At 36.7% G+C, this 26620-nt stretch overlaps 3 protein-coding genes across 3 annotated transcripts; 1 reads left to right on the top strand and 2 right to left on the bottom strand.

The window, feature by feature from the left end:
- Positions 1-126: 126 nt before the first annotated feature.
- On the bottom strand, positions 127-1992 carry LOC105829713 (YEATS domain-containing protein 4). The gene is made up of 4 exons (XM_012668758.3): positions 1540-1992; positions 1146-1427; positions 880-1060; positions 127-806 (listed from the first exon to the last, which is right to left on the bottom strand). The coding sequence occupies exons 1-4, from the start codon at positions 1606-1608 to the stop codon at positions 634-636; spliced, it is 705 nt and encodes a 234-aa protein (XP_012524212.1). The 5' UTR covers positions 1609-1992; the 3' UTR covers positions 127-633.
- A 135-nt stretch (positions 1993-2127) lies between these two features.
- Positions 2128-10593, bottom strand: LOC105829694 (6-phosphofructo-2-kinase/fructose-2,6-bisphosphatase 1). The gene is made up of 7 exons (XM_012668737.3): positions 10181-10593; positions 7062-7489; positions 6208-6579; positions 5776-5877; positions 5458-5692; positions 4897-5024; positions 2128-3276 (listed from the first exon to the last, which is right to left on the bottom strand). Exons 1-7 carry the CDS (start codon positions 10257-10259, stop codon positions 3220-3222), a joined length of 1401 nt encoding a protein of 466 aa, XP_012524191.1. The 5' UTR covers positions 10260-10593; the 3' UTR covers positions 2128-3219.
- Positions 10594-12121: 1528 nt separating this feature from the next.
- LOC105829670 lies at positions 12122-18314 on the top strand. Its single transcript, XM_028190742.2, has 3 exons — positions 12122-12267; positions 16167-16244; positions 16651-18314. Exons 1-3 carry the CDS (start codon positions 12148-12150, stop codon positions 16807-16809), a joined length of 357 nt encoding a protein of 118 aa, XP_028046543.1. The 5' UTR covers positions 12122-12147; the 3' UTR covers positions 16810-18314.
- Positions 18315-26620: the final 8306 nt, after the last annotated feature.

Below are 26620 nucleotides of genomic sequence, written 5' to 3'. Positions count from 1 at the left end.
ATATGTTTCAAGAAAAAATATTTCTAAATCTTTACTTGAATCACAAACCAAAAAAGTAATCCGTCTTATCCAAATCTTATCTTTCATATATCAACTTCTTATTTTTATAAAAATTCATTTTTTTTACGAATCTGGCACATTTCTTTATTTGCATATAATTACATCACGACCAGTGCTTTTAATCCTTATAAAGTGGAAGGATTTAAGTATTACAACATTAAAATGGTCATTATGGAAACACTAAGTTCGTGTCCACCTTGTAAATTTTTTAAGATGATAATTTTCTTTTGCAATACATCTTTTTAAATTAAATAAATTAAAGCATAAAAATTACATAAAAAATTTGAAATTAAAGATAAACTTTATCATGTGTTACTAACTGATTATGTTGTAAAACAGATGACATTTTATCTTATCAGCAAGGTTGGATACAATGGATACAATGTAATAAAAATTCTTATTATTAAAATTGCTTGTTAATAATTAAAATTAATTAGAATAAAATTTATAGTTGATTATAAAATTATATACATTTTATACATGAAAAAGGATCCTAAATCTGTTGAAATAGCTCAATAAATATAGTTTATGTCGAGATCAGTATTTTCATCTTGAATCGAGAGCAATTATCTACTATGCCACGGATAAATTCCCACCAGCTTTGGAAATCTTTGCAATCTCGTCCTTGAATTTTGCAATAGTCTCTTTCGCCAGAGTCAATTTTTCTTTCAACTCTATCACCTCGAGTCTTATCTTGTTGCGAGCCTCTAAAATGTCTTTCATTGTGGATTCTTTCAATGCTTCAACTACAAGAATAATTATAAATTTGTCAAATGGTCATTGAATTAATTCAAATTGAGATTCCACAATTATACAAACAGTCTGTATTGTGCCGCCAAACTCCAAGCGTTATTGGTCTAGTGGAGCTCAGTAGATGTTGCATCAATGCTGTTGGATCTTGAAAGACTATCTCCTCATAAAATTCGGACACTAGACTTTTCTTCCCCATCTGTATTTCAGGTGTTGATTGAAACAATTTCAATATGTGATATACCGTTACCTAAAATTGATAAATAATTTTTTACAACAAATAAGATAACAGCCAACCATTTGGAAAATATCTTTGAATCTGATAGAGGACTTACAGGACGTTCATTCGGATCGTGAAAGTAGATCTTGATGACTATCTCGAATTCTCCCCAACCAGTTTCCGTCAATTCGTAAGGCGGCTTCGTCACAATCCGATTAGGGTTGTTGTAACTCTCATGCAGTTTAAAGTGCACCTTCTTCACATAGCTGGACATGTCCTCGTTATTGTATGGCTTGACGTACACGGTCCATTGATGCGTGTGTCCATCCTCCTCTCTCTTTTTGCCAAAGTAACGTGCCACATTTCCGTAAACTATAGGCTTGACTATGGTGACTCCCTGTCATCGAACAGATCGTCTGATAAAATAACATGTCAATTTTTGTCATGTAAATCTTATCGCGCCAAGTTTTACAGGTTATGTTATCGATAACGGCAATGTTTTAGGTTACCTTTATTCTACCACCAGAATCTGGACCGAACTCGTTCGTGGATGCCATTGCGCTCGTGATAAGCTTCATAAGAGCTTAAAATTACATATCTCTGACACAATCGCAATTCTAAAATATCAGTTAGCTTCTTTTCCTTTTATAAACACAAATATTTACGTTAATATTCCTCAGCGCTATCAAACGGATGCCGGATATATTAGAAATCAATATGGCAACATATTAGCGCGTATTTCAAACAAGATTCAATATATTCATTCAAATATATTCGAGAATATATATTAAATAAATTTTTTAACCAATATTTTAATGATTAAAGAAATATTTTATTCTACATATTTTTGCCTCTCGAACCAGAAACTGTAATAACTTTGGTAAACATGCCTCTTATTTCCTCTTTATTGCATTCTATAGGAAAATACTGAGGAAAAAATACTTACATTATTGTGTCAAACCTGATGCATTGATATATCATCACGTATATCGAATAAAAACACCTTTGTGGTCTTATAAATAATGCAGCTCATGCAGAGCAAATCTCCTACATAATTCATCAAATAGGAATATTCTAAATCAGTAGGTGGACTCGTATAAAATTGCATGTGTTATTTATTATATGTTTCTCATCGATCGAGAGAGATACATATATCCATAATCGAAATCCGTAACTCAGCTACTTTAATATACAAGATCGCAACGTATATATTAAACAATGGACTGAATTGCAACGTATTAACTTGATAGGAAGTAGTATCGCAGATTCTAAGATATTACACCATATCCCGATACTTTTACAGTAGTCGAGTAGTATTACCAACGTCACGATTTTACGATACTTGGAGTCGTCTCGGAGTAGCTCTATAAAAAAAAGCATCCGACGACAGTGCTAAGATAATGTGAAATATGGATGTAAAATTTTTTAATATGGATGTAAAAAGAAGCATACGCTTGCTTTCAAATTTCACGAGCGAGCGCTTCGAAGTATCTGCCGAAAGGATATACATATACTATATAGGATTCTGCTTGAAATCATTATATATGTCGCAAGTATTGTCTATCAGGAGAAAATTTTTCTCTGGCAAGAAGCAAATACTTCAAAGCATGCGCTGATTGGAAAACGCGCGGGTCCAGACGATTGCCTAGAAAAAAAAATCTTCTGTCATCTAAAAGACGCGTGTAACACGCGTTCACCAGACACTTTTCACGTCGACGATCATCCCTGTATCATCCTTGTTCTACTTGCTACCTACCTAGACGCCAATCAAAAAATATAAAAATCACAAGACATACGCGCGCAGCGTGTATGCAATCGTCACACATTCAGGGTGTGTTCGAGGAGACTCTATTAGTGCTATCAGCATCAGTCTATCCTTGTTCTACTTTTAATGAGTAATGAAGATAGACTGATGCTGGTAGCGCTAATAGCGTCTCCCCGAACGCACCCAAAACCTGCGTCTCGTCGCGGAAGTTCCTTCCCGTTCGGGTCTACAGGTTTCATAGAGTACACTGCCTCGCGCTTCGTCTCTAGCTTGCTTTTGACACACGTGGGAAGAAAAGGACTCGGCGATTCACGCGCGCGAGAAGGGGCGGGCGGCAGCCAGCTGCCAAATCTATGCTGCTTCAGCGCCTCGGTATATCAACGGTAGAGAATAGCTGCGCCATTCTTTACGAAATTCGTTGTTATCACGTACGTAGCACCTTTCCCTTCCCTCGAAATCGCTCTTCCAGATATCCCGGGATCTGAAAATTGAAAGTTCCACAAAGGGCCATTTTAGCGTTTGCCGACACGTGTACGCTGCAGAGAGAAAAAAGAACAGTAACTACATATACAGACGCAGCTGTGAAGGATATGTTCCTCTATTGAGGATGTTCTACAGCAGGTTTGCCATACAAAAAGACTTTATTAATATATTGAGACAATTGAGATCAGCTGCTATACTACAGCTTCAATCTTGAAACCTTTAATAGATAACTTTACATCGCGATGCTATCGTTGTCTTACGCAAGAATAATAATTGCACGTGTATAAGTACAATTTGTCTTGTGTAAGGAAATACAATCCATTTACCTCTATCGTTTACATTTGTATACTGTTAGCTTTCTACGATTAATTTGACTGAATATAATTAGTTTCATAAGTTTTTAATTGCAAAAAATACAATATTCAAAAATATATCATTTAATTTCTATAGTAACTGAATTCGTTACTTTTTTCTAAGTGATCAAAATATAAGTTTGTCTACATAATTATTCAACTATTACATCAATAAATATAAATTCTAAAAATTGTCATCATATCGCTATAAATATAAATGCAGGTATCCCTCTATTTATGACAGGAATACGTTCCAAGACTTCGTCGTAATCGAGATCGTCGTAAATCAAATTGATCAGAAGTCAAACAATATTTATATTTCATATAAATAAAATATTATTTGTACAAAATAAAATTATTTTAAAATTAACACTAAAAACAAATATGGATATTTATTTAAAAAATAACAAAAGTTTTTAAATTATTCTTAATAATATAATATTTGCTGTTATAAAAAAAGTAATACTTACAAAAATTAACTTCACCAATTATATATCAATTATATAAAAACAATACTATTCTTTAAAAAATCACTTTTAATTCAATATTTAATATTTAGTATAAAATTAAAATTTAATTTGAATCACTGTGTTTATTCAATTTCGTTATTATTAGTTTATAGTCAACAGCATCCCGATAAGTCCGAAAATACGTAAATCGAGATAGTGTCGTAAGTAGAGAGATATCTGTACACATTCTAAAATTAAGTACCATAACAATTCCGCAATTTCGATACTTATACGTTCTGAAAAAAATGGCACAGATAAATATAAATATAGATTAATAATTGTTCAGCAAGAATATAAATATAAACAATAATCCTTTTACAGTATTATCAAGAAAAACATCATGCGACGTTATGTAACAACGTACTTTTATGTAAATACATAAACATGTAAAATTTATATAGTAAAGCATACAAGTAACAAGTTTATCCCAGATCCGTAGGAAAAATGCATGCGACGAATTTCTATTTCATGAAAGTGGTTTGTTTTTTACAGATGATTCTAGGATGAGGTTTTGATTAGGTATAAGAAAAAAATATTTCGTTGTTCCACTATAACCGACAATGTCAGGCACTCTGGGAACATTAAAACATAAGCAACGCACAGGAATTAAATATTTTATTGGTATAGAATTTCGGTGTCGGAAAATTAGCAAGCAAAAACAGGAAGGTACTTGCTCTCGCCATCTCTAATTTCAGCGAATAAAGCACGCTCGAGGAAGAAAGACAATTGTTACAACTTTATTATGGTAATTTCTACCTTTGGTTTCGGCCGATGAGTATCCACAGCGTCTACTCCTAATCGAATGTTCTCCACCTTGCACCCGTAAGCAACCGGTGTTAATTTCATAATGGTATGCAAAGGAACTTCTAAATATGGTAATTCGTCTGAAATAAGAAGAAACCAATTTGCATCAAGTATACAAAAATAAGCAACAGACATCTTATATGTTTTATATATATCTCGTTTTAACGGCGATATCACATTAAAATCGCATAGGCAAGAATAAACTATTCACCGAACGATTACGTCACTGTAATCCCAATTTGTGTGCGCGACTATTTATCATTTATTTTCTCAACATTTTAATACGTCGAAGGTCAAAAGTTGCGCTTAGCGTCTCGGGACTACAGTTTCTCCGTTCTTGGACGTCATCACGTGCTCAGACATGTTACGTATCATCGGCAAGTGTGCTCGAATCATTTTATTTGCGCGTGCAAGTAATCGAGATTAAATTTCAATATAGGATATTGAAATTTATTCTCGATTACTTATTGAATATTGAATAATAATAAAATAAATGTCTTATGAGATACTGACCTGCACTCTTGTCCAAGAAATAAGCGAGTAAACAACGTAGAACAGCTTGATGACTGACGACTAAAACATTACCCTGACGTTCCAGCTCCATTATCACAGGCTCCAGACGTGCAACGAGATCTTCGTAACTCTCTCCCCTCGGATAACGATACGAAAACTTGTTTTGATCTCTCGCGGCAAAGTCCGTGGGGTATTTCGAGGCGATTTCTTCATAAGTCATCTCTTCACAAATACCCTAGGGTGATTCACAAAGAGAGACAAAGGTGAGAGATTGATTAATTAGCCAGTCTATTAAATACTTAAAAACTTTTAACTTACGGCATCAATTTCGTTGAGAGCCTTCCACCTTTCCTGCGGCGCCTTTACATCAGCCGCGGTCTGAATGGTCCTCTTTAGCCAACTAGTCCAAACTCTCAAACCCTATATATACAGATGTAAAGTTTAATATAACATGGAATGTTTCAAGAGTCAAGTACCCGATCAAAGTAAAATGCGAAGAATAACGCAGCACGTACATAATTTATGTGAAGTACGCACACTTTAATCACTGAATATTTACAGGCTAAATTAAAATTTTAAATTTTCTCAAATAAACATGTATAATTTTATATTATTAAAAACTATAATGATCAAAATTAATATTAAATAGAAAATTTTATTACTTAACACACATACACATACACGCATATATATATAAGCATTAATTAATAAGTCGATTAAATCTGCTTTACAAAGATCAAGGAAAATTACCTGTATATTCTGACTAGTAATATAGTCTGCCAATGCCTTGCCATATTCATGACCTCGCTCACTCAAATCCGAATCGCCGCCTATCCTGCCCTCGAGATTCATCAGACTCTCACCATGCCTGGTCAAGTAAATCGTGCGTGGCACAATATGAATGTTCATAAGATAGTAAACTATTCTACTTTGTATATGGCCTTCGTGCTTATGGACTAGCACCTTCTCGCCAGTGTTGTATATCTTCATGAACGACAGATCACTCTCGCGCTCTTCGTCCAATGGCTGATACCGCTCCTGATAGTGCTCAATTCGTAGCATAAAATCTGCGAGCACATCCTCTTTCTTCATATTCGCGTAATCTGGACTACTGACTTTCACCTGGCCAACAAAAATCGTATTTATGAATATTATATAAATTATGTATCTATTTTAGTTATTTTTTAATATTAATATATACAAAAGACTATATATAACATAATAATCAATTAATACCTCTGTAATATTCTGCTCAATATTCTTCTCAAAATCATCTTTAAAATATTGATCTTTTTAAAAATTTATCTTTATAATAACATACACGTATACAAAATTTCAAACTTTAGTCAGAACCAAAAGTGATTTTTCCAGCAGTCTAAAGATTAAATACTTTAAGTGCTACTTGCAGGAAATTTTCAGGTATCAATTCAAATTTAATAGTTTTGTTATTAAAAAATTTTACATTAAAATAGTGTTAGTTTGGTTAATTTAACTTGCAATCTATAAAGCAGAAAAAAATTTTTTAATTGTTTTAATTAATATACGAATGTAGAATATAAGTTATTGTCCCAGCCGTTTCCTCTGGCTATTTCTCAAGTACGTACTTCCATAATGTTCTGCTCGACGATCTCCGGATCGTTGCATACCGACTCGACGAAGAAGAGGTTGAATCCCATCTTGCGCACGACGATGTCGCGTATGAGCTGGCGTCTTTCCCTAGTGGAGTTGGTGGCGTCGAAGACGGCGACCTCGCCGTCGCCGCTCTCCAGCCACTGGCAGACGTCGTTCAGGGCGTCCTTCGCGCACTGCGTGCGTATCGCCATAGCCTTTATATTGTCAGGACGGAAGAACTCGTGGCACTGATAGGCCGTGGTGGCGTGCCGCCTGTACTCGCCCAGATTGAAGACCTTCGTGTTGATGCCGATCCAATTGAGGTATCGGCACAGCTTCTTGGATATGTAGGTCTTGCCGCGAGCCGGCAGACCGACCATCGCGATCACATGAGGCTTGTTCACGAAATTCGCCCGTTCACCTGCGAAGGAAATAAAAATGTGAAAACTCAAAGACCATATTTAATCCAGAGAGGATAGATATATTGAACGATAAATTAATTAAAGAATGAATTAAAAATATGCGAAAGATCGTCAATCCTTTAACTGAATAGAGTTATTTCAGATTCGGGATTGATAGGTTGAATATATTATACTGATATCAATATCAATTATACGATCATAATCCAAAGTCCGCTTCGATATCACCCCTCAGCATCATGTAAAATTCCGTGCCTCCACATGCAACAAATGTCCGTGCGTTTGAATTTCGCAATTAATATTATTAGCTATAATTAATATACTTTAATTTCGCTAAGAAACTGCAGTTTTTGTTTATCCTTGTTATCTATATTTGCGTACATGGATATGTCAATTTTTATCAGAGACCTTCGTCATTACATCATACTGTAAGTGGCTTAAATGCGCGTCTCTCTCTCTCTCTCTCTTGCGAAACTAATCGTACATCGATACGATGAGGCACTTGGAAGACTGTTTCTCGAAATCTGGCACCTCTCGCGTAATAATTAGAATGTGGTTTCCACTACTAATCTGTCGAGGAATGTTGTGAGATACCGAGATATAAATCAGGTTTGGATAGTAACTAATGTTAAAAAGATAAAAATTAAATAATCAAGTTAAAGAGTGCAACAATTTTTAACTTAACACGGTTAATTTTTAACTTCAACTAGTTATTTTTAAAATACACAAACTTTAATTTAATTCTTTTCCTAAGTTAAAAATTTATCTATTTATCTAGCAAAAGAAAAAAAATTTATCTAGCAAAAGAAATAAAATTTATCTAGCAAAAGAAAAAAAAATATAAAATCGAAAAAACAGAAATACATTCCTACATGAAAATAATATTTCTTTGTTATTTCATATAAACTTAATTAAGAAATAAAATATCAAATTTATTCAATTATGCTCTATATTATATGTAATTGTTTTAGGGCTGGTTGTTCCAACTTCTTGATAAATTTACCTACCAGGTAAGCATATATGTGTCTATCTTCAGTTTTTTTCTTGAATAAATAAAGACAAACATATATTTACCTGATAAGTAAGCTTATCAAGAAGTTGGAACAATCGAGCCTCAGTAATCTGACTTTAAAAAATTGCGACTTTCTGATTTATATAACAAAGAATTTTCAAAATTAATTTAAAAAAATATATATTAATTTAATCTTAACGTAACTTTTAACATGTAAATTAATTTTACGGGTCATTAACTTAATTTTTTTTTGTAATATTAGCTTATCCAACTCTAGACTAAAAGATATGTTTAAAGACTGATAAAATACTTTGGAATTCGCCCGAGGTGCTTCTCCTTACTTAATTGTTACTCTAATCATATCGTTATTAATCATACACAATCATTATATACAATCATCGTTATTAATCATATACAATCCGTCGACAAATAATCCTGTAAAGTTTAAAGTCTGCAGTGCATTCACGATAATTTCGCATTCGCATATCTTCAGCTCAAATAATCAATCATCTTTTTTCATTCTGATCTATCGATTAGCGTACAATTAATTTTGAAAAAGCAATAAGCTAAAACAGAAAAAAAACCAAACTTATAAACATTTATCTCTCTTTAGATTTTAAATTGCCGGAGTTTTGTCGACTCGGATTAAAGGTATTATATATGCATCTCGTTCTTCACACGTGAGTACCAACAAATCTGTTTTTTAATATGCGATTGACATTATCCTTTCCCGTTGGATGTTGATCACTTCGCGCATTATCTCCCTCGGATTGATTTATCTTTAAATGCGATTTCGCTTCCTAGTAAGGCGATAACATGCGTATCGCCGTATTAAATCGCTCGCGCGCGAAAGAAATAAAAACACGTATTCAAACTATAATTCCGTCAGCATACTCGGAAATCGCGGGGGAGAAAAAGAGAGAGAATTTTTTTTTGTTTTTTTGGCGTCTCAAGGTTATTAATGCAACAAAAAGTGATAATAATTTATCTTACTGTCGCGACACGATAGAAGGCAAGCGTCAAGTATGTATGTTCAAGAGAGCTGCTACGTCAAAATTTTCCTCTCGCAGGATCAAGAGGAGACAAATATTTAGTCTGCTCTTTCCGTTATCTTTTTCCTTTTCACGTTCCAAATTAACGTATGCTAATAGAGAGATGAGGAAGGAGGAAAGAAGGACAATTAAAAAGACATACAAAACTGAGGGCAGACTCAGACGAGCGTTTTTGTTCGTTTATCGGAGAGACAAGTTTATCAGGCAAACAAACAGAATTTGTCATTCGTCGCTCTTAAAAGATATACACGGTTGATCGCGGAGCCTTTCCGGCCTTCCCCTTATGGCGTGCGGATCGAAGGCGCACGTTTTCCCGCTCGCGTTTTTTCCGCTCCTGCGCTTTCCGCTCCGGCGGAACGAGATCGCGGAACGATGCACCCGGCAAACCGGTGTGACACGATCGTTTACGCACCGGGGAGAAGACACCCGGTACATTGACCGCAAGATCGGGGACCTTGAACTTCCTCCGAATCGCAACCGTGAGGTTCACGCTCCACACACGTGTTCAATCTCACGAAGGCGTGGGGGAAGAGGAGAAAGAAAGAGATAGAGGGAGAGAGAGAGAGAGAGGGAGAGAGAGGTATAGCTGGGCACCTGGCACGAAAGAGAGAGAATTCTCAAAATATTACCTCGGATCGGGAACGGCTTCGTCTGGATGGTGTCCGACGTCGGCGGGGTGTAATGCATCTCGATTTTAGAGTCGGTCATCCTTCGCGGGCTGTCCCGTCCCGCCGTGAAGGAGACAGAGAGACGATACGACACGGATGAGACAGAGGGGAAGGGGGTGAGACGACACGAGACACAGCGAGTGAGACGGAGAGCGCGAACGGTGAAGATTCGCGTACACTCATGCGCTGCGCGAGTTACAGCTACCTCGAATCGCACGCACCGTACCAACCGCGCGTACTACTGGTACTGACCGATCAGGAACGAGCACGAACGACGGATGCTCGGCAGACGGCCGTCACCGGGTCTCATGCGTCACACCACCTATCAGTACGGCGAGGAGAGGGTACGCGGCTCCGGGTCGGGCTAGCTGAACGATAATCGGAGCTGCGCGCGCGCGCGTACGATTCACGTGGTCGGGAGGCTCTACAATAGTATTCTTCGAGACGTCTAATTTTTCCCAGGCGATATTTTTGTCTCTCCGATTCACGAAAATTGTTATTGAATAAAAATGTATTTTTCTTCGGTGAAACTATGCAAAAGATTGTTCATGTACGCAAGTTGATCATATATATGTTTAACGCTTATTATTATATATTTTTTGATATTTAACATTTCTTGAAAATAAAGATATTATTCTCGAAACAAAGAATTTTTTTGTGTATAGAAGTTAATGTAGACAAAATAGATCGGATTAATTTCCGTAGAAACTTTTTTTAAAATTTGCTGAAGCTGAAACACCTGACTGTTGATACATGCAGACTCACGATTTCAAACTGTATAAATTACTGCGATATGCAATGTGGATTGTCATCACAGCTGGTCATCATTTATAGTATCGATTGTAGTTTGTAGTATAGAATGATGATTCTGTTTACTCTGAATTGTAACCAGAGGTAGTTTTTTTTACAGCTACATCGCTGTCTAGAAAACAAGAAATAATATACATTAAATCTTTGAAAAACATTGGTTTTCTGTGGATTTTATAAATATAATATCGTATAATTTTTGTTGTACCTTGTAATATTTCCAAATATTATAACCACGGTTAAAAATAAGTATTATTTTTAACTTTACTTAAATATTTTTCATAACATGGTGTGCAATGTTAAACATTATATGCGATGTATATTAAAAAATGTTATATATTATTATAATAAATGTAATGTTAATGTTATCTTGCTTAGTGAATAATCCTCTGCATTTATAATAAAATAAAATAAAACACTTAAGAGAAAAAAAAGAAGAAAAATGAGAAGTACAAAAAATTCTGCTAGAAGAAAACAAAGCCAAGATTCGTACTGTGACCTTCTAAACTCGAGTTTAAATTTTAATAACTTTTACGACCAAAGAATCAAACAAGATGCATTTCATTAAATAATTAATTTAACCAACAAGAGAATGTTATATGTATATATACTAATATTTAAACGTTATATAAAGCTTTTTTTATACTATATAGAATTTAAAAAAATTATTATAAAATATTATTAATTCCACTCGTGTTAACACGATATTTACATACACATTATTAATAATTAGCAGTGTTTTTTTTTTATTTTTTAATTAAAAAAAGTTGTGTAATAGCAAGATTGAAATTCCCGCCCAAAACAATCCTGAATACGAACATACTACAGCGCTTCAAAGCATTTTTTGATTGGTCACTTCATAAAATGCTTTGTTCCAATTGGTCAATAAAATGCTTCGAAGAGGTGTATCGTAAAATAGACCGCAGTCTGTTCTTTATAACTGCACTGAAATTCAAAAAGTTAGAATGAGAGAAAAATACTTTGTTTTACTTTTAACTTTAGACCAATTTAGTAATCTGACTATAAATAAATAGATCATTTATTAGCAAAAGTTAACGACAATTCTCGACCAATCAAAAGTATTCCTCTGGTCAGTCTCCGCTCTAGTTAGCGCCTCGTCCATGATCTTTGATTCTGGACATTCTGGTGTGCATTCGCCCAATTCGCCAACCATTCGCGGCGATTCACGACGAAGTGTGTTGCCGCTGGTTCCTTTTATCGGCTGGTTTCGACACAGGCAGGTGAGTGGTGTGTTCTGCTCCGGGTTTCGAAGCTCGCGATTCAATTGCACCGGCGTTAAACTTCCGACGCTTTAGTTTTTGTACTGAACGTTACATCGACTAGGGTCGCCGCAACGAGGTTCGCTTCCGTATCGTCAGCCCACAATTCTTACAATAGCAGGTAATATTGTAAGATAAAACTACGGCAAAGAGAATCTCGCGCTCGAAGACTGATCAAGATTTAAAAAAAACTCGCGAAACCTAACAGTCCCCGTTACTTTTCTATCATTGAACGGCAGACTGCAGTATGTTTCGGAGGATCGATAAAACCTTTCGCATCTGCTGCGAGGGAGCTACATTTTTACTATAGATATAAACAGTCAGGTCAACTGTCAGCCGTCCTTCGTCACGTAACCGCGCGTTACGCAATTATGAAAAAGCCGTAAGCTCTCGCTGCGAAAGAGCGACTTTAAGGAAAAGTCATTTCCTCACGGGGGCAAAAAGCAAAAAGAACCCGAAGTCGCTCTCCTTGTTTGTGCGCGCGCGCGCGCGCACGCGTTTCACTTTCTGCGATTGACACGAGCATGGCTATTATAATAACCCGACGTCCTCAACGTGAGGAAACGACGACGTCAAGTCATCGTAGAGACTTGACGTTGCTTGACGTCGTCGAGATTCTCGCGCGAGAACGCCGCGGCAGAAGGCGCGGCGCGACGAGGTCGCGAGCGTACAGGTTAGGTCACGCGTAAATCCCGGCGTAAATCTTTCTCCACGAGACAAGAGGACCTCGTGTCCGTGAACTCGACATTTATCTACTTTCGCCCTTCGTGTACGACAGAATCGTCATCATCATCATTGCTTACGGCGACAACGACGACGACGACCAGAATCTCTATTCTCAAGTCAACCAGGAGCGAAGGATCGATTTTGAGGTTATGTTCGATTCACGAGCTTTTCGCGAATGAATCTGAGGAGGAAAGAGGTGCCGGTGATACGTTAAATCACGATTCGGAGATCGAGAATTGATGGTGAAAAGAGTTCACGTGCGTCTTTAAGAAAACTTAACGGTTTTTTCTTCGAGATTTCCGTAACGAGAGAGGCCCGTAGAGGTCAACCGCGCAGATACGCGCCTGAAGGCACGGTGCCAAGTTTCCGAGACGAATTCCTCGTGATTCGAATAGAAAGGTTCCGGATTTGGAGTGTGTGTGCGTGATGAGATGTGGGCACGGCGGTAAGCTGCTCGCGTTGCGTTCTTTAACCTTCGCGTCTCTTTCGTGACCTCGTGGACCGCGTCGCGAATACTGATTAATAACTTCTCGTCTTCCTGTTCCGCGTGCATCTCGCGAATACGCGGAAGACGCGCGTGTCGTCGACTTGGTTACGTGATCGCCGCTGATAAATTCATAAACGATCCTATTTTTGGCGGAAATTTATTGCGTAACGGTCGACGGCACGGAGGTTAGCGAAAGTTGTGCGATTTAATTCAAGCCTGTCGACCTTGAGTAGAATTTTATTTTGTTTATAAAATCAATAGTTTTATTACTAATAATTTAATTACTGTTTTACAATAGAGATTCTTATTATTAATCACTCATATAATTATTATATATAGTTAACAATTTGTTATATAATTAATTATTAAGGTCTACAATACACGGAGTAAGCATGGAGTAAGGCGTAGGAGTAGGTTTAAGCAAGCGTAAGAACGTCACTTCCGGCGTAAGAGAGCTGATGTAACGGCGTAAACAAAATAAATTAATTTTATTTCCTACTTTAATTTCTCTTACTCTTACTCTTAAGGTCGAAGCACAAAACATGGCGTAATGATTAAGACAGTCGTAGTCGTAGACAAAGCTTGTGCGTTGTCTACGTCTACGACTACGACTATCTTAATCGCCATGTTTTGTGCTTCGGCCCTTACTCTTACGCTTACGCTGTTACACTCAGTCAATCAGAGCAGTTTGTTTCCTACTCTTGACATTGCTAATTGGCCGTATTTCTTACGCTTACTTTATCGTTCTAGACAAGAATGTTGTAAGCACCTTACGACAAAAGCGTTACTCCTCTTACGCCTTACTTTATGCTTACTCCGTGTATTGTAGACCTCGCTTTATATAGTAAAAGTTATGTAATGAGAAGAAAAATGTTATAATATAGTTTTATGCTGGTTATTATGACTTATTACTGTTATTATAGTAAAATTTGTTATGCGAATAATTAGTATTTGTTAATTATATAACAATGAAATATTATAATAATTGTAATCATTGCAATCATTTTAATCAGGATTGTACTGTGGATTTACACAACTGTGCTTCATGTATTTTAGATTTTCATGTAGTCAGTTCAAACAATGTAAATTATAATAAATTGGTACGAGTAAAAAGTATAAGAGAACCGAAACCAGGTCCAACCCTCTGGCATCAGAAACCTCTTTTGTGCCTGTATATATAATTAAATTATAAAAGTATTAAAATATCTGACTTTTTATTGCTAAAATAAAATGTAATATTAAAAATAAAAAATAAGATAATTTTTACTATATCTGGCAAAATTTGAATTTTCTATGATACATCGATTATTGTTTACTATAGCTAACAGATAAAATAATTCGCATATTTTACATTGTATACACGTAATGTAGATTATTTATATTACATATAGACAAAAGGCAGTCATTTTTCAATCAAATTTATTCATTCATTTCTGTTTAAATCCGCTTGTTCTCAGGCGCCTCCGCGAGGAGCTTGTTAAGAACTCTCCGTACGTTTAAATATATCCATATCGCTTTTATGATTGCAGAACGTGGCGATAAACCCGTGTACGATTTAGGTCTTGCGATATCGGCGATCGGTATACGCGATGATGGACAGCTGCTTATCGATAACCAATTATTGATGTTCGCGAGGGAACTTATTATCTTTCGAATTATCCCGCTTCCTGTTCTTGCAGGTCTTAACAGCGATAAGGCCAGTCAATTAGCTCTGAACAAAAGATCGAGAAGAAGCGATTCGCCCGATTGTGGCAACTCCTGATTCATTGTCAATAACGCAGCGGAATGTATTTATCAAAAGTATCTCCGTAGCAAGCGAGTCCTCGTCTTCGAGATAATTCGATGACGCGCGACGTTAAAGACTAGGGGCTGATCGATTGATCCGCAATCATTTTTCTCGCGATATAGCCCGTCAGTTCTGTTATCTTATGACGCAGAAAAGCATTTTTCTTACGCTTAGGTAAATACCCTCTTTACAATCATCCGTTCAGTTCGATCAACTTCGAACTTTCTCTACCTCTAACAAACCTCTTTAAAAAGTATTTAAATCGAATTAATCATTAATTGTATTTTTAGAATCTTTATACAAGATCCGCCCACAGTTTCGGAGCTTTATTTCTTTTTTTTAAATCTTTCTATTAATTGCGGCGTTCGCTGATGCGATGTAAACATCTCGATGTCGCAACAATCGTGCTATCAATAGGTAGAAAACTTTGTACACATCCAACAATATCACAGTTATTTTCACCTGCAAAAGTAATTTCGTTTTGCGCGACTCAGAGGCGTATGTTACAACGCGAATTTATTGCGGGTGATAAGAACGGGTTTTACGCAAGATCGAGATTTTTGTCCTCCGTGTAGTATCTCGCGGTCGTTGTTTCACGATGTACTATCTAGTTCTCACCCGTTCGTCAGAATTCCCATCTCATCTTTGACGCAGTTGTCGCGCAGCTGAGCTGTGCTAAGTTCGTGCTCTCTCGCGTATCGGTATCAGGCAGAAAGTACGGTGCGTTTGCTGAGATTTATCTATTATTTTTAGAAATAAGACGATGCAGGATATGATAAAACTTGGAAACTTTTAACGAGCTGTTCCTTAAATAATTTGTCCGAGGAAAGATATACCATACGAATTATTCTCTTGTTTCAGGTTACACAAGGAAACTGCAGTAACGAGATGCATTCGACCTGTGCCGTGCGATATGCTTTCCGATTAACACTGAATCAGGTAAGACGCAAGTTTCGCGAGTAATCCGGTCTCACGGTAATCTACTTTAATTAACGTTTATTTAATTCGTTTTCTTGCCTATATTTTGTGAACGGAGAATATTTCTTTGTCTGGTTGATTTCTTTCGGAATCAAAATCTCGAAAGAATCTCTATTAAAATGTTTATATAAGGAAAGGATATAATTATCTATATTATAATTAAGAAGCTTATTGTTTAGATATTAAATCAAATATTAAAAATAAAATTTTATTATAAATTATATTTATTATGAATTTCTTATATAAATACGAAAAAATTGATTCTTCTACATATACAAAAATAAATATAAAAGATTTAATTGTAAAAGATAGATGTTTTATTTTATTTTATTATTAAAGCTTCCTTCATAATGGTTTTTGCTTACAGGCAGCCAGTCCAGCTTTATACAGAGCTAGGAGTTTCGATCGTGGCACAGCGAGATCTGCAATCTTCCTCGCGGCCGTTGGATTATCTATGAGCATGTTCTCGCTGGTACAGATGCAATTGTCCCACCATGCACCGATGCGTCGTCTGCAAAAACCTTAGGAATTCAATAGATTGCAATTCACCAACAACCAAAATCAACTGTCAACTTGAAGAAACAAATCCATCGATCATGAAAACACGTCTTCGCGACAGTTCATAGTGGACAACGCTTTTTTTTTAAGTCAATAATGCGGCGTATGTCGGGTTGAGCTATAATCTCTAGAATGAGAGTTTGCGATTTGTACACACCTGTGCTGTATTAAGTGATCTGCAATTCCGTACAAATTTTGCGGCATGCTGCCTTATTATAGCGCGAACAATTCGTACGTTTGAAGAAACATGTCCTCGATTCGCAGACGCGCATACAAGACCGCGCGCTTCAGTCACGTGGAATTCAGTACTTGGTACAGACAGAGAATACAAACGTAGTGGGGGCTTTCGTTGAGAAGCCAATAACATCGGCTTCGAGCGAGACACGTACGCTTCGTGTACGTATTAATGCAATAGCTTTCTCTCCCTAAAAACGATAGATCATCACGCCAAAAGGAAGAGATATTCTAGTCGTGCGAGTAAATGGTACGGCGTACGTATTCTTGCACAAAATCTTTCTCGGGAAAAACTTTTGCTGGTAATTAATATATCATAAAATAGAGACTGCTTCTGTTAGTTTGCATCAAGATTTAGCTTAGTTTATTCGATTATTTTCGAAAATAGTTCCTTTTGATGCACACTGGCAATTGTTGATGCAATATTACCTGATTTTATGATATATTACCTATCTTTGATATTAAATAGAAAGTGATTTAAGGGACAAATTATATCAAATTCATGCAACCGATATGTAAACAATCAATTGTGAAAATAGTATAGACCAGGTTGCTTCTAAATTTTTGATATACTACGAATTAGAATTAAATTGTTTGTGTCATTATAAAATCTTGTCATCGTCACGTTTGAAAGCAGGGAATCTTATAAATTAGTTCTAATCAAAAGTTTTCCTTGGAAAGACAGCAAACTGCGTACACAAGCGCGAGCCAAAGAGTTTCGCCGAGCGGAAATGAGTCCGCGAATTTAGTTGAAGATTTTAATGTTATTAGTTAGAATCAAATCGTAACTTAACGTGCAGTTTATCTGTATCTTCAAATATCTGAGAATGCTCACCCCGCCTTCGTCACTGTAAAGTCGCACCGAATTACTGCCGTTTGAATCTGAAGAAATATAAACGGCACGTCGCGTAGATTATAATTTTTCTCACTGCATCGTACATATTACCGTAGTTGCTCTTCGCAAATCTCCCCACAAGACAATTGTCCGAAATCGATAAAACCTTCAGTATTTTTGACAAATTAAAATGATATTCTAGTGAAACTTTTCCTTCTCGCTATTCGATATTACTTTTTATTACGCGACAAATACACTACCGTGCTATAATTGCTACAAAAGAAATATATATGTATATTTGTGTCGACATTTTACAAATCTGTGTATTAGGATATATTGGTGCCATTTCGGAGCATTTGTAAGATTGATCATTGTTTTTAATAAAACGTTGATTGAATTAGCTACGACTTATTTTTATTAAAGATTTCTCATTTATAAATCCAAAAATTACCTTTAAATCTCACAGAAAGAGACGGATGCTATTACAAAGAAACACAAAGTATTATAAAAGAGTAATCGTTGTAGACATCGTATTTCTAGAATATCAAAAAATCGGTAAGATATATTATTAAACAATATTATCAAAAGGAAATATATTACAAATCCTTCTCTTGGTCTTAACGTGTACATTTATTTATAATTATTATACAGTCTCAGGCTCGATATTTCATGTCGTACAATGTCTTGTCCATTCTCTCATTCTCTTCCTTTCTGTCTTTCGTTTTCGTCGCTCATATTCTCATAAAAAATCGCGTCCATGCCGCAGAAGAAAGGAACTGCGAGTCAAGAATCTAATTTCGTCCGTTATATTAGCGACCAATTACATTTTCATCATGTAAAAGTATCTGCACCTATTTCCACGGCACAGATGCGATACGCTCATACAAGAAATAATATTTATAAGTAGTTTTTAATAAGTAGTTTTATATATATATATGCGTGTGTATATATATATATATATATATATATATATATATATATATATATATATATATATATATGAATAGAGATAAAGATCATGATCGTCGGGCTGCTCGATTCGTAAGTTCGTATACACGTCAAGTATACAAAGACATATTATACATTTTCAAATGATCTTGCGACACAGAGAATACGCGAGAGACAAAATTTGAAGGTTCGTCGGGGATCCGAAAACTTGCATGTCAAAAAGTTTATCTAAAATTCATAAGACTTGAATATATACAATTTCTTACGTTCGACGTTATCTGTTTTTCTTTTCTCTTAGAAAGGACTGGAATTCGAGATTACGAAAACTAGAAATTTGATTTCACGATCAAGAAAAAAAATCCCGTCATTATCAATTATTTTTGCAAGAGATAAAAACATTTAAAGAGGATCCAAAAAGGGAAGGCTCTACTTAAAACGAGAAAGAAACATAATAACGCTGCGGCAAGTGAGACCCTCGATAAACTTTCGGTAGACAAAACAAAAAGCTATTTTACGAAATTTCTCGCGATACTGTGCATGTTGCGTCTCCCTATCGTCGTCCGCGCAAATCGGTAGGGAACGATTAATTGATAAACGCAATCTAGCAGAACGCTGCTCCTTCTCGAAGCTGAACGCGGCTATCACAGTTGTTCCCCCCCTTAAACGGTCCCCACACAATGATCGATGCAGCGTTGCGCAGCGATTTTTTTTTTCCTTTTCCTCTGTCGTTTATATAATATTGCGTGAGAACGAATGATATGTTACAATGCAGGATGCGCTCGATTTTTTTCTTTAACCGGGCCATTTTTCGGCCACGTGCAAAGCTCGACGCACAGAGAGGAAAAAAAGCATGATCAAAACTAATATTGCAATGTATTACCGTCTAGTTAATGATGTAAATGGTAGAAAATATAAATTGTGTTATAAACACCAATAAAAATTTTAAAATATCACCGACAATAAAATCAAGAATATATCAAATTCTATTGCCTGATCGCAAAAAGCCGTATTTCATACATTCTTAATTTTATTGTCAGTAATATTAATTTTTTTAATTTTTATTGGTATATATAATACGACTTATACTTTACGTCATTTACACGTGTATTTTGGCTTATTCTATCGTCAAATATCAATCAGACAGTGATACGTTTCAATATTAGTTTTGACCATGTTCTTTCGTTTTCTTTCCACTCTCTGTGCAACGGCGCGAGGAGTTCCTGACGCGAAAGGTGTCCGGGTAACTCCGCCGTCCATCCTGTGCATCGATGCAACGCTACGGATTCCACGAGATTACGATGCAACAATATACCGAATGATATGCGACAGGGGGCCGTTTTGACATGGGAATCAATATTCCGAATATCTCAATGATCAGAACAGCGGTCGCGGGGGGAGGGATAAGCGAGCTCGATTCCCCTATACCTGTGTATTAATTATCATCTTAACGATACTCTAATGGCAGTCTGTGCAGGGAGGTAAGTGCCTGTCAAAAGTCAGTCTTTTTGACAGTTTACGAATGTGACATAATCCACGGTGTCTCTTCGCGTGTAAACAGGTCATACCGGCCAGGCTTATTCAACGATAGCGTGAACCGAGGAAGGAGCATATATTCTGTACGCACGTATGTATGTGTATGTGTGTGTGTTAACGAGAAGGAGAACAACGTTCGATACTGCAATCAGGCAATCGATGTGATTCGAGCTGCCCAACGATTAATATATGCCGGGCTTTCGCGGAATCGCGCGTCTATCATCAGCTTCCCGTCTGAAATACACCGCTCATAAGTATCCGTTGTGCCTTTTGTTAAAAAAAAAAAAACTATCATAAAAATGTAAAGAAAGACATTTTTTCGACATATGGCGCCACATAGATAAGTGCGACCGAATTGTCCCAAAATCCAAAAGTGCATTCTGATAAAGCGATTAGATTGTATGTTTCATACTTCCATGAACTTTTCCTAATATTTTTTATTTTAATGTATATTCTCATATCATGGTTATTAATGTCATAAAAGAAAATTTTATTTTGTCACCAATCACGAGAGAATGTTAAGGGAATAGAAGGTTGAAATGTAGCGAAAAAGCAGTAAACTCGTTAATATATCATAGACTCACTTTGACTCGTTAATATATCATAGAAATGAATTAAATATAAAATCTTTTGGCGGAGGGCTACTTACATATTAAAACTATTCGCACATTTACAAAATATTAACATATGAAGTTACTACAGCCTGGCTCAACGCAATGAAAAAAAATCCATGGTTTTGCAGAGATAACTCGAGAACAAAGATATTGGGCTATTTTTTTATAGTTTATTGAAGAGTAGTAAATTTTCTATAGAACTATCTGCAGTCAACTTTATACTATTACTTATTTACATTTTACACCAATAAAAAGCACTTTATTTTAGAGATTCTACCATTTTGTCAATTTTTACTGGATTTTTAAAAATTCAAGTTTATAATAAAAACCTCTCGAAACATGATACACCGTTTGATTCAATTAAATATATAGAGAATAATAAAATGAATATTTATTCGCCAGTGATTACAAAAAAAAAAAAAAAAACAATGTAACTATTACGTTTGATCCGACTGGCCTCAAATATATTCAACAAATAGCGCACAACGTTTCGACCGTTGGTCCTTATCACGTGCTTAGATACGTAAAAATTATGTGTACACATTTTGAGTTATAATATGTGCCTAGATATCATCTAAAAGGCAATATAAACGAAATAAATTACAGAAGAGTTGTCCCAAAAATATAAATCAATAATAACGGTACAAATCAAAAGTGTGATCAAGTTTGTGTAATAAAAAATAATAAATGATTGGATACATTGAAGTCTAATGCAAAATCACAATTTATATACTGTGCGATAGGTCAGGCTGCAACTGCTTCATTTATACAACTTTAAAAATACTTTTTTTAAATTGTTAACTTTAGAATATAATTATTCATACATCAGTTCCAATATTTCATAGGATGTGTTACCATCCATTATTGCAGATGAGTAGGCATTTATGTCCCCGTGTGTACGTACAAAATTTACGTACATTACCATATTCTGGGACATGATGCCAGACCTAATACATCTAAATTCAGTTTATCATATTTTGCAAAATCATTTTCGGCTTTTCGGACAACGGAACTGTCTGGAATGTGCGAGGGAGACCGGTGCAAGTTGTGACGGCGGGCAGACGGAATATTCATGAGCGATGTAAAGTCGACCAGCCGCGACAGAAATGTCCGTAAGAAAATAAACCCTGAACTCTTCGTTTTTTTAAATCGTCGTAGAGAAGTGACCCCCACCCTCCCATACGCCTCGTTCTGTTCCCGCATCTGTCGACTTGACGAGACCGCGATTTTCAATGCGACGGAGGCGCTTCCGCGAGAGCCCGGCACGCTTACCTAAGGAATTAAGCTACCAAGTATACAATTTGCGATACAATTTGGATAATCGTTTTCTCATTTCTCTCGCTTGCTCTCTTTCATTCACACATGTATTATGCCTTATTCTTCCTATCAACTCGCTTCTATCTCACTACAAGTCAGATCCCCTCCCCTCTCCGCCGGTAAATTCAAAGCGTTCAGGGACTGGACGGTGTCCGAGTACGCGCAATTCGAGTACTTTCGAAAGACTTCATTCGTGCCTCGATTCGAAAAAAAAAAAAAAAAAAGAAAAAAAGAGTACGCGTGCACCGCGTATACAAAGCTCTCGCGTGACCCGCGTTACTTAGAGTCGCCTGTCAGCGTCTCATTATTCGCATCCGAGTTACACGGTATTTCTTTTTTCTACGGTGCCCCGTCCAGCCCCGGCGCCGATAGGGGTAACGTAGAAACGCGATTTACTGTTTAACGCATTCCACCTCGCCCCCTTCCGCTCGTCGAGAATTCATACGGCCGACGGGCAAGTTTCGCGCGTCGTTCTCGGGCTCAACGAGATACCCGAGGTGATGATCGAATCGTCGACACAACATCATACACACCGCGCTCAGCTTCACTCGAAGAACGGTGAAAAGCTCGCAGACAAAACCGCTAAGTGACTCTTCGCTACGGTAAACGCAGAAGCCTCGTCGCGTTTTTTCTTTTCCATCGAAAACTCAGAAGTGCCGGAAAAGTCGCTCCTTTACACGTGTGACATTCGCAAGTCGCGGGTTAAAATTCAATTACAAATCACGAGAAACGCTGTATCGACTGAGATCTTTTAAATGGGAACAAGCTGCCAACAACAGTGAATTGATAATTAATTGATAACTAATTGGTAACTAATCACCTAAATCCTAATCGGTTCAATTTTGTAGATTTAATAAGCGATTTAATTAGCTATAAAAGCGCTGATTTTTAAGTCTTAAAAGCTGTCCCATTTATGCGTTACATAATTATCCCAGTCGACCTTGAAAAGTAAACGATCAGAGTGACCGTCGTAACAGTAAATATCATTGCGGTAAAACGGCGCAGGAGAAACGTAAGGGAATAAACGTAAAGTTTGCTGTCGAGAAATTGCATTTCCCTTCGAAATGCTCGTTTTGAACGACATTGTCAGCCCGTGACGATTCAAGAATTGTCGTTTTATGCGTTTTACATTTCTTATCGAAGATTACGACGCTAAAGTGCGCATAGGATACTTCTGTGCCAGCTGTAAACGGAAGATTCCTCCATAACGGACAACTAACGTAATAATAGAAATAATTATGTTAAATTTTAAAATTATCAACACACTAAATGTCAAAAATAAATTTTCGTTAATATCACTTTGGAATCGTTAGGCGTAAGAAATTGAGCGTAAGAAAGACATGGAGATCGATTCATCGTCGTCCCTCGCGCTTCCCTTTGTCGGTCATCAGTACGGTCCAGACGAACTCCCTGTGGCAGCAGCAGTTGGCCGGGAATCGAAAGGTGTCCTTCGTCACGATACCGTTATCCACCGCTATCAGCTCCCGATAGACGTATTTCTGCTTGCAGAAGGCCGCTCGGCAGATAATAGTCGAGGTCGCCGCATTTACTATCCTCTTTAACGCAGATCTCGACGCGCACGCCCTGCCGCAGATTGTCCTGATTGACGACGTAGAGCCAGTGTCGGTTCATCGTTTCCGCCGATTTCGGATAGATCAGCCGCACGTACGAGCCACAGAAGTTATTATCTTCAAACTCCAGCCTCGGACATCATATCGACGTTCTGCAGCAGCTTGAGGCCGTCGTCTTGCTGAATCGCCTGGTTCACCAGCTCCTCCGGACAGTCGGTCGATTTTTTCCTCAAGAAAAAAAAAACGTGCTCGCAGAACGTCGAATTGCTACAAACGGGAGCCGAACCCGGATATAGATTCCGGGATTCTCGAATGGCGTCGTCCTGTTCAAACAGTTTCCTCGTTCCTGCCTCGTTTCCTCCGTTTTGCTTCCCGATCCAGTTGTCGGGTCGCGACAGTTCATCGTTCACCGGAGTTTGATCGACGACTCTCGAGACATCGCCGCTTTTGGGAAGGTCATCCACGCAGTTCCCTCGACAGGACGACGTCAGTCCGCGGTCGAGCTCAGGCGACTCAATCGTCGATTCCTTTTCACGCTGCTCGCTTTTCTGCGTTCCATACTTTTTCATGGCGCTCTGTTGCCACTTGATCCATTTCGTCGGAACGTAACAATTTGCCGTTCCTCAAAGCTTCCTCAATCAGGATGGTGATATTATCCTTGTGGGCGTCTTCACAGTTTTCTTGACAGGCAGGAAAAATCGATTCGTGGTCCAGCTCGATAGCCTTCATCGGAGATTTCTTTTGCACATTTTAATTTTGTTGAGTCCACAATGTGTCTTGAAATACCGGCGAATACTCGGTCGTCGAGGAAACACTGCTGTCTGGTAACGATTCTTCACTCTTCTCAGCGGGCGTTATCTCCTCATATCCCTATAGGTAGAGTTTCTAATTGAGTTGCCATTTACTGAAGTATCGTTGGGAACATGAACATCGGCACAGGTTGAAAATTAATCGTTCCCGCAAATCCGTTAGTGACCTCATTTCCTGAATTGAACCACCGGTCACTGCGAATTGGTCTTTTTATCTTTCCGAAGCTGAGGATTAAAAGGATAGGGCTGCCATTGCACATTACTAATTGGCATGCTTAGGAATCGGTACAAATATTGCAGGCGAGAATAATATCCCGGAAATAGCGCCGCGTTGTTCGCCAGTCTCGTTGGATTGTTGTATGAGTTCCAGAACGGCTGCCGGTACGGATATTCTTCAATTTCTCGTGTCAAAATCGCCCATAAACAACACATCCCGACAAAATTTAATTTTGGGGACGAACGGATCTCAACGTCATTTCTTTAGAGATCGATTTTTTTCCTCAAGAAAAAAAACATAGTATTCCTTTTTTCTACGTAACATTTATACCACTCTCGACAATTAAGAAAACACTATTCTTAATTCTCAATCCTATTCCTTACTTGAGCGGTGTTTTATTTTTTTTTTTAACCTTTCTTGTCAAACTATCTACCTTCGAAACATTATAACACGGTCTTACGTTCGACAATACGTTGCTTACGGTTCAATGGCTAACAAAGAACTGAAGTCGCACGAAACTTTTGAGTTTTCCTTTCAAGATGAGAGCGCATTTGTATTAAGAAAGTTACTTGAGAAAGACCGTAAATTGCCAATCAGAATACAGGAAAAAAGTATTAAAATTCAAAATTGAAAAAGTATCAAAAATTTGGTTCAAGATGTTTTGATGGATAGCTTCAATTGATAATTCAATTTTTTTGCAATAATCGTATAGGCAGGAGAGGAGCAAATCTCTAATAAAGTCTAAATCAAATATATAGATGGAACAGACTTTAGAACCATGAGAGCTAACGCGAGGATAAGTCTTTATGACGTTCCAAGTACAGTTGGAAACAATAGAGGATAAGAGAAGACACATTTGTGGGTACACGTGATAATAATTTAGAAACATGTACTGTTATCTTTACCGTTAGACAAGGCAAAATTTATTCATTTGGTCCAAGAGATCTAAAAGAGTAAAAAAAAAAGAAAAATACAATATACGAATTAAATATATTAAATAATATGTATATATATTAAAAGATTTCTTCATGCAAAAATCTTGCATTTTTAAAAACGTCTATGTTTGTTATTAAAGAAAATATACAAATAACAACAGGGTGAATAGTGCTAAAACTCTCGTAAGCAATCGCGATAAATGTACATAGTCCGAGTGAGTCGTATAGCGCGTATTGTTAATTTACTAAAAAATACATATCAATGTATGCTGGATATATAGATCCAATTTTAAATAGACAATATTGTGTTGTGACTGGAAAATCTTATAAGACGCAAACAATCTTGGCCATTCCTGCCGATATACGCTATCGTAATCTCCCATAACAAATATCATAAAATATGACATATATACATGTATGTATATATACGTGTGTGTGTGTGTGTGTGTGTTTTGTGTGTTGTGTAAATATAAAATATTTAAGTGGACTTCTTCCACTACAGCGGGCTAGAAAAGTCAACACACACACATACATAATATATTATGTATAATGTATATTATATCTGGTAAAGATCTGACGTATACTGTATTACGACTGTAATAGTTGTGTCTGCCTGAATAAGCAATAAAAATATGTAAAAGACTGAGCTCTGTTTTAGCGCGCGGTACATATATACATATATCTATATATATATATATATATATATATATATATATATATATATATATATATATATATATATATATCACTCTCTCTCTTTCTCTTA

The sequence above is a fragment of the Monomorium pharaonis genome, chromosome 3 (genome assembly GCF_013373865.1).
Source record: "Monomorium pharaonis isolate MP-MQ-018 chromosome 3, ASM1337386v2, whole genome shotgun sequence".
In the NCBI taxonomy this organism is placed as follows: Eukaryota; Metazoa; Arthropoda; class Insecta; order Hymenoptera; family Formicidae; genus Monomorium; species Monomorium pharaonis.
Note: the sequence above shows the minus strand (reverse complement) of the source record. Positions and strands in the feature narration are given on the sequence as shown.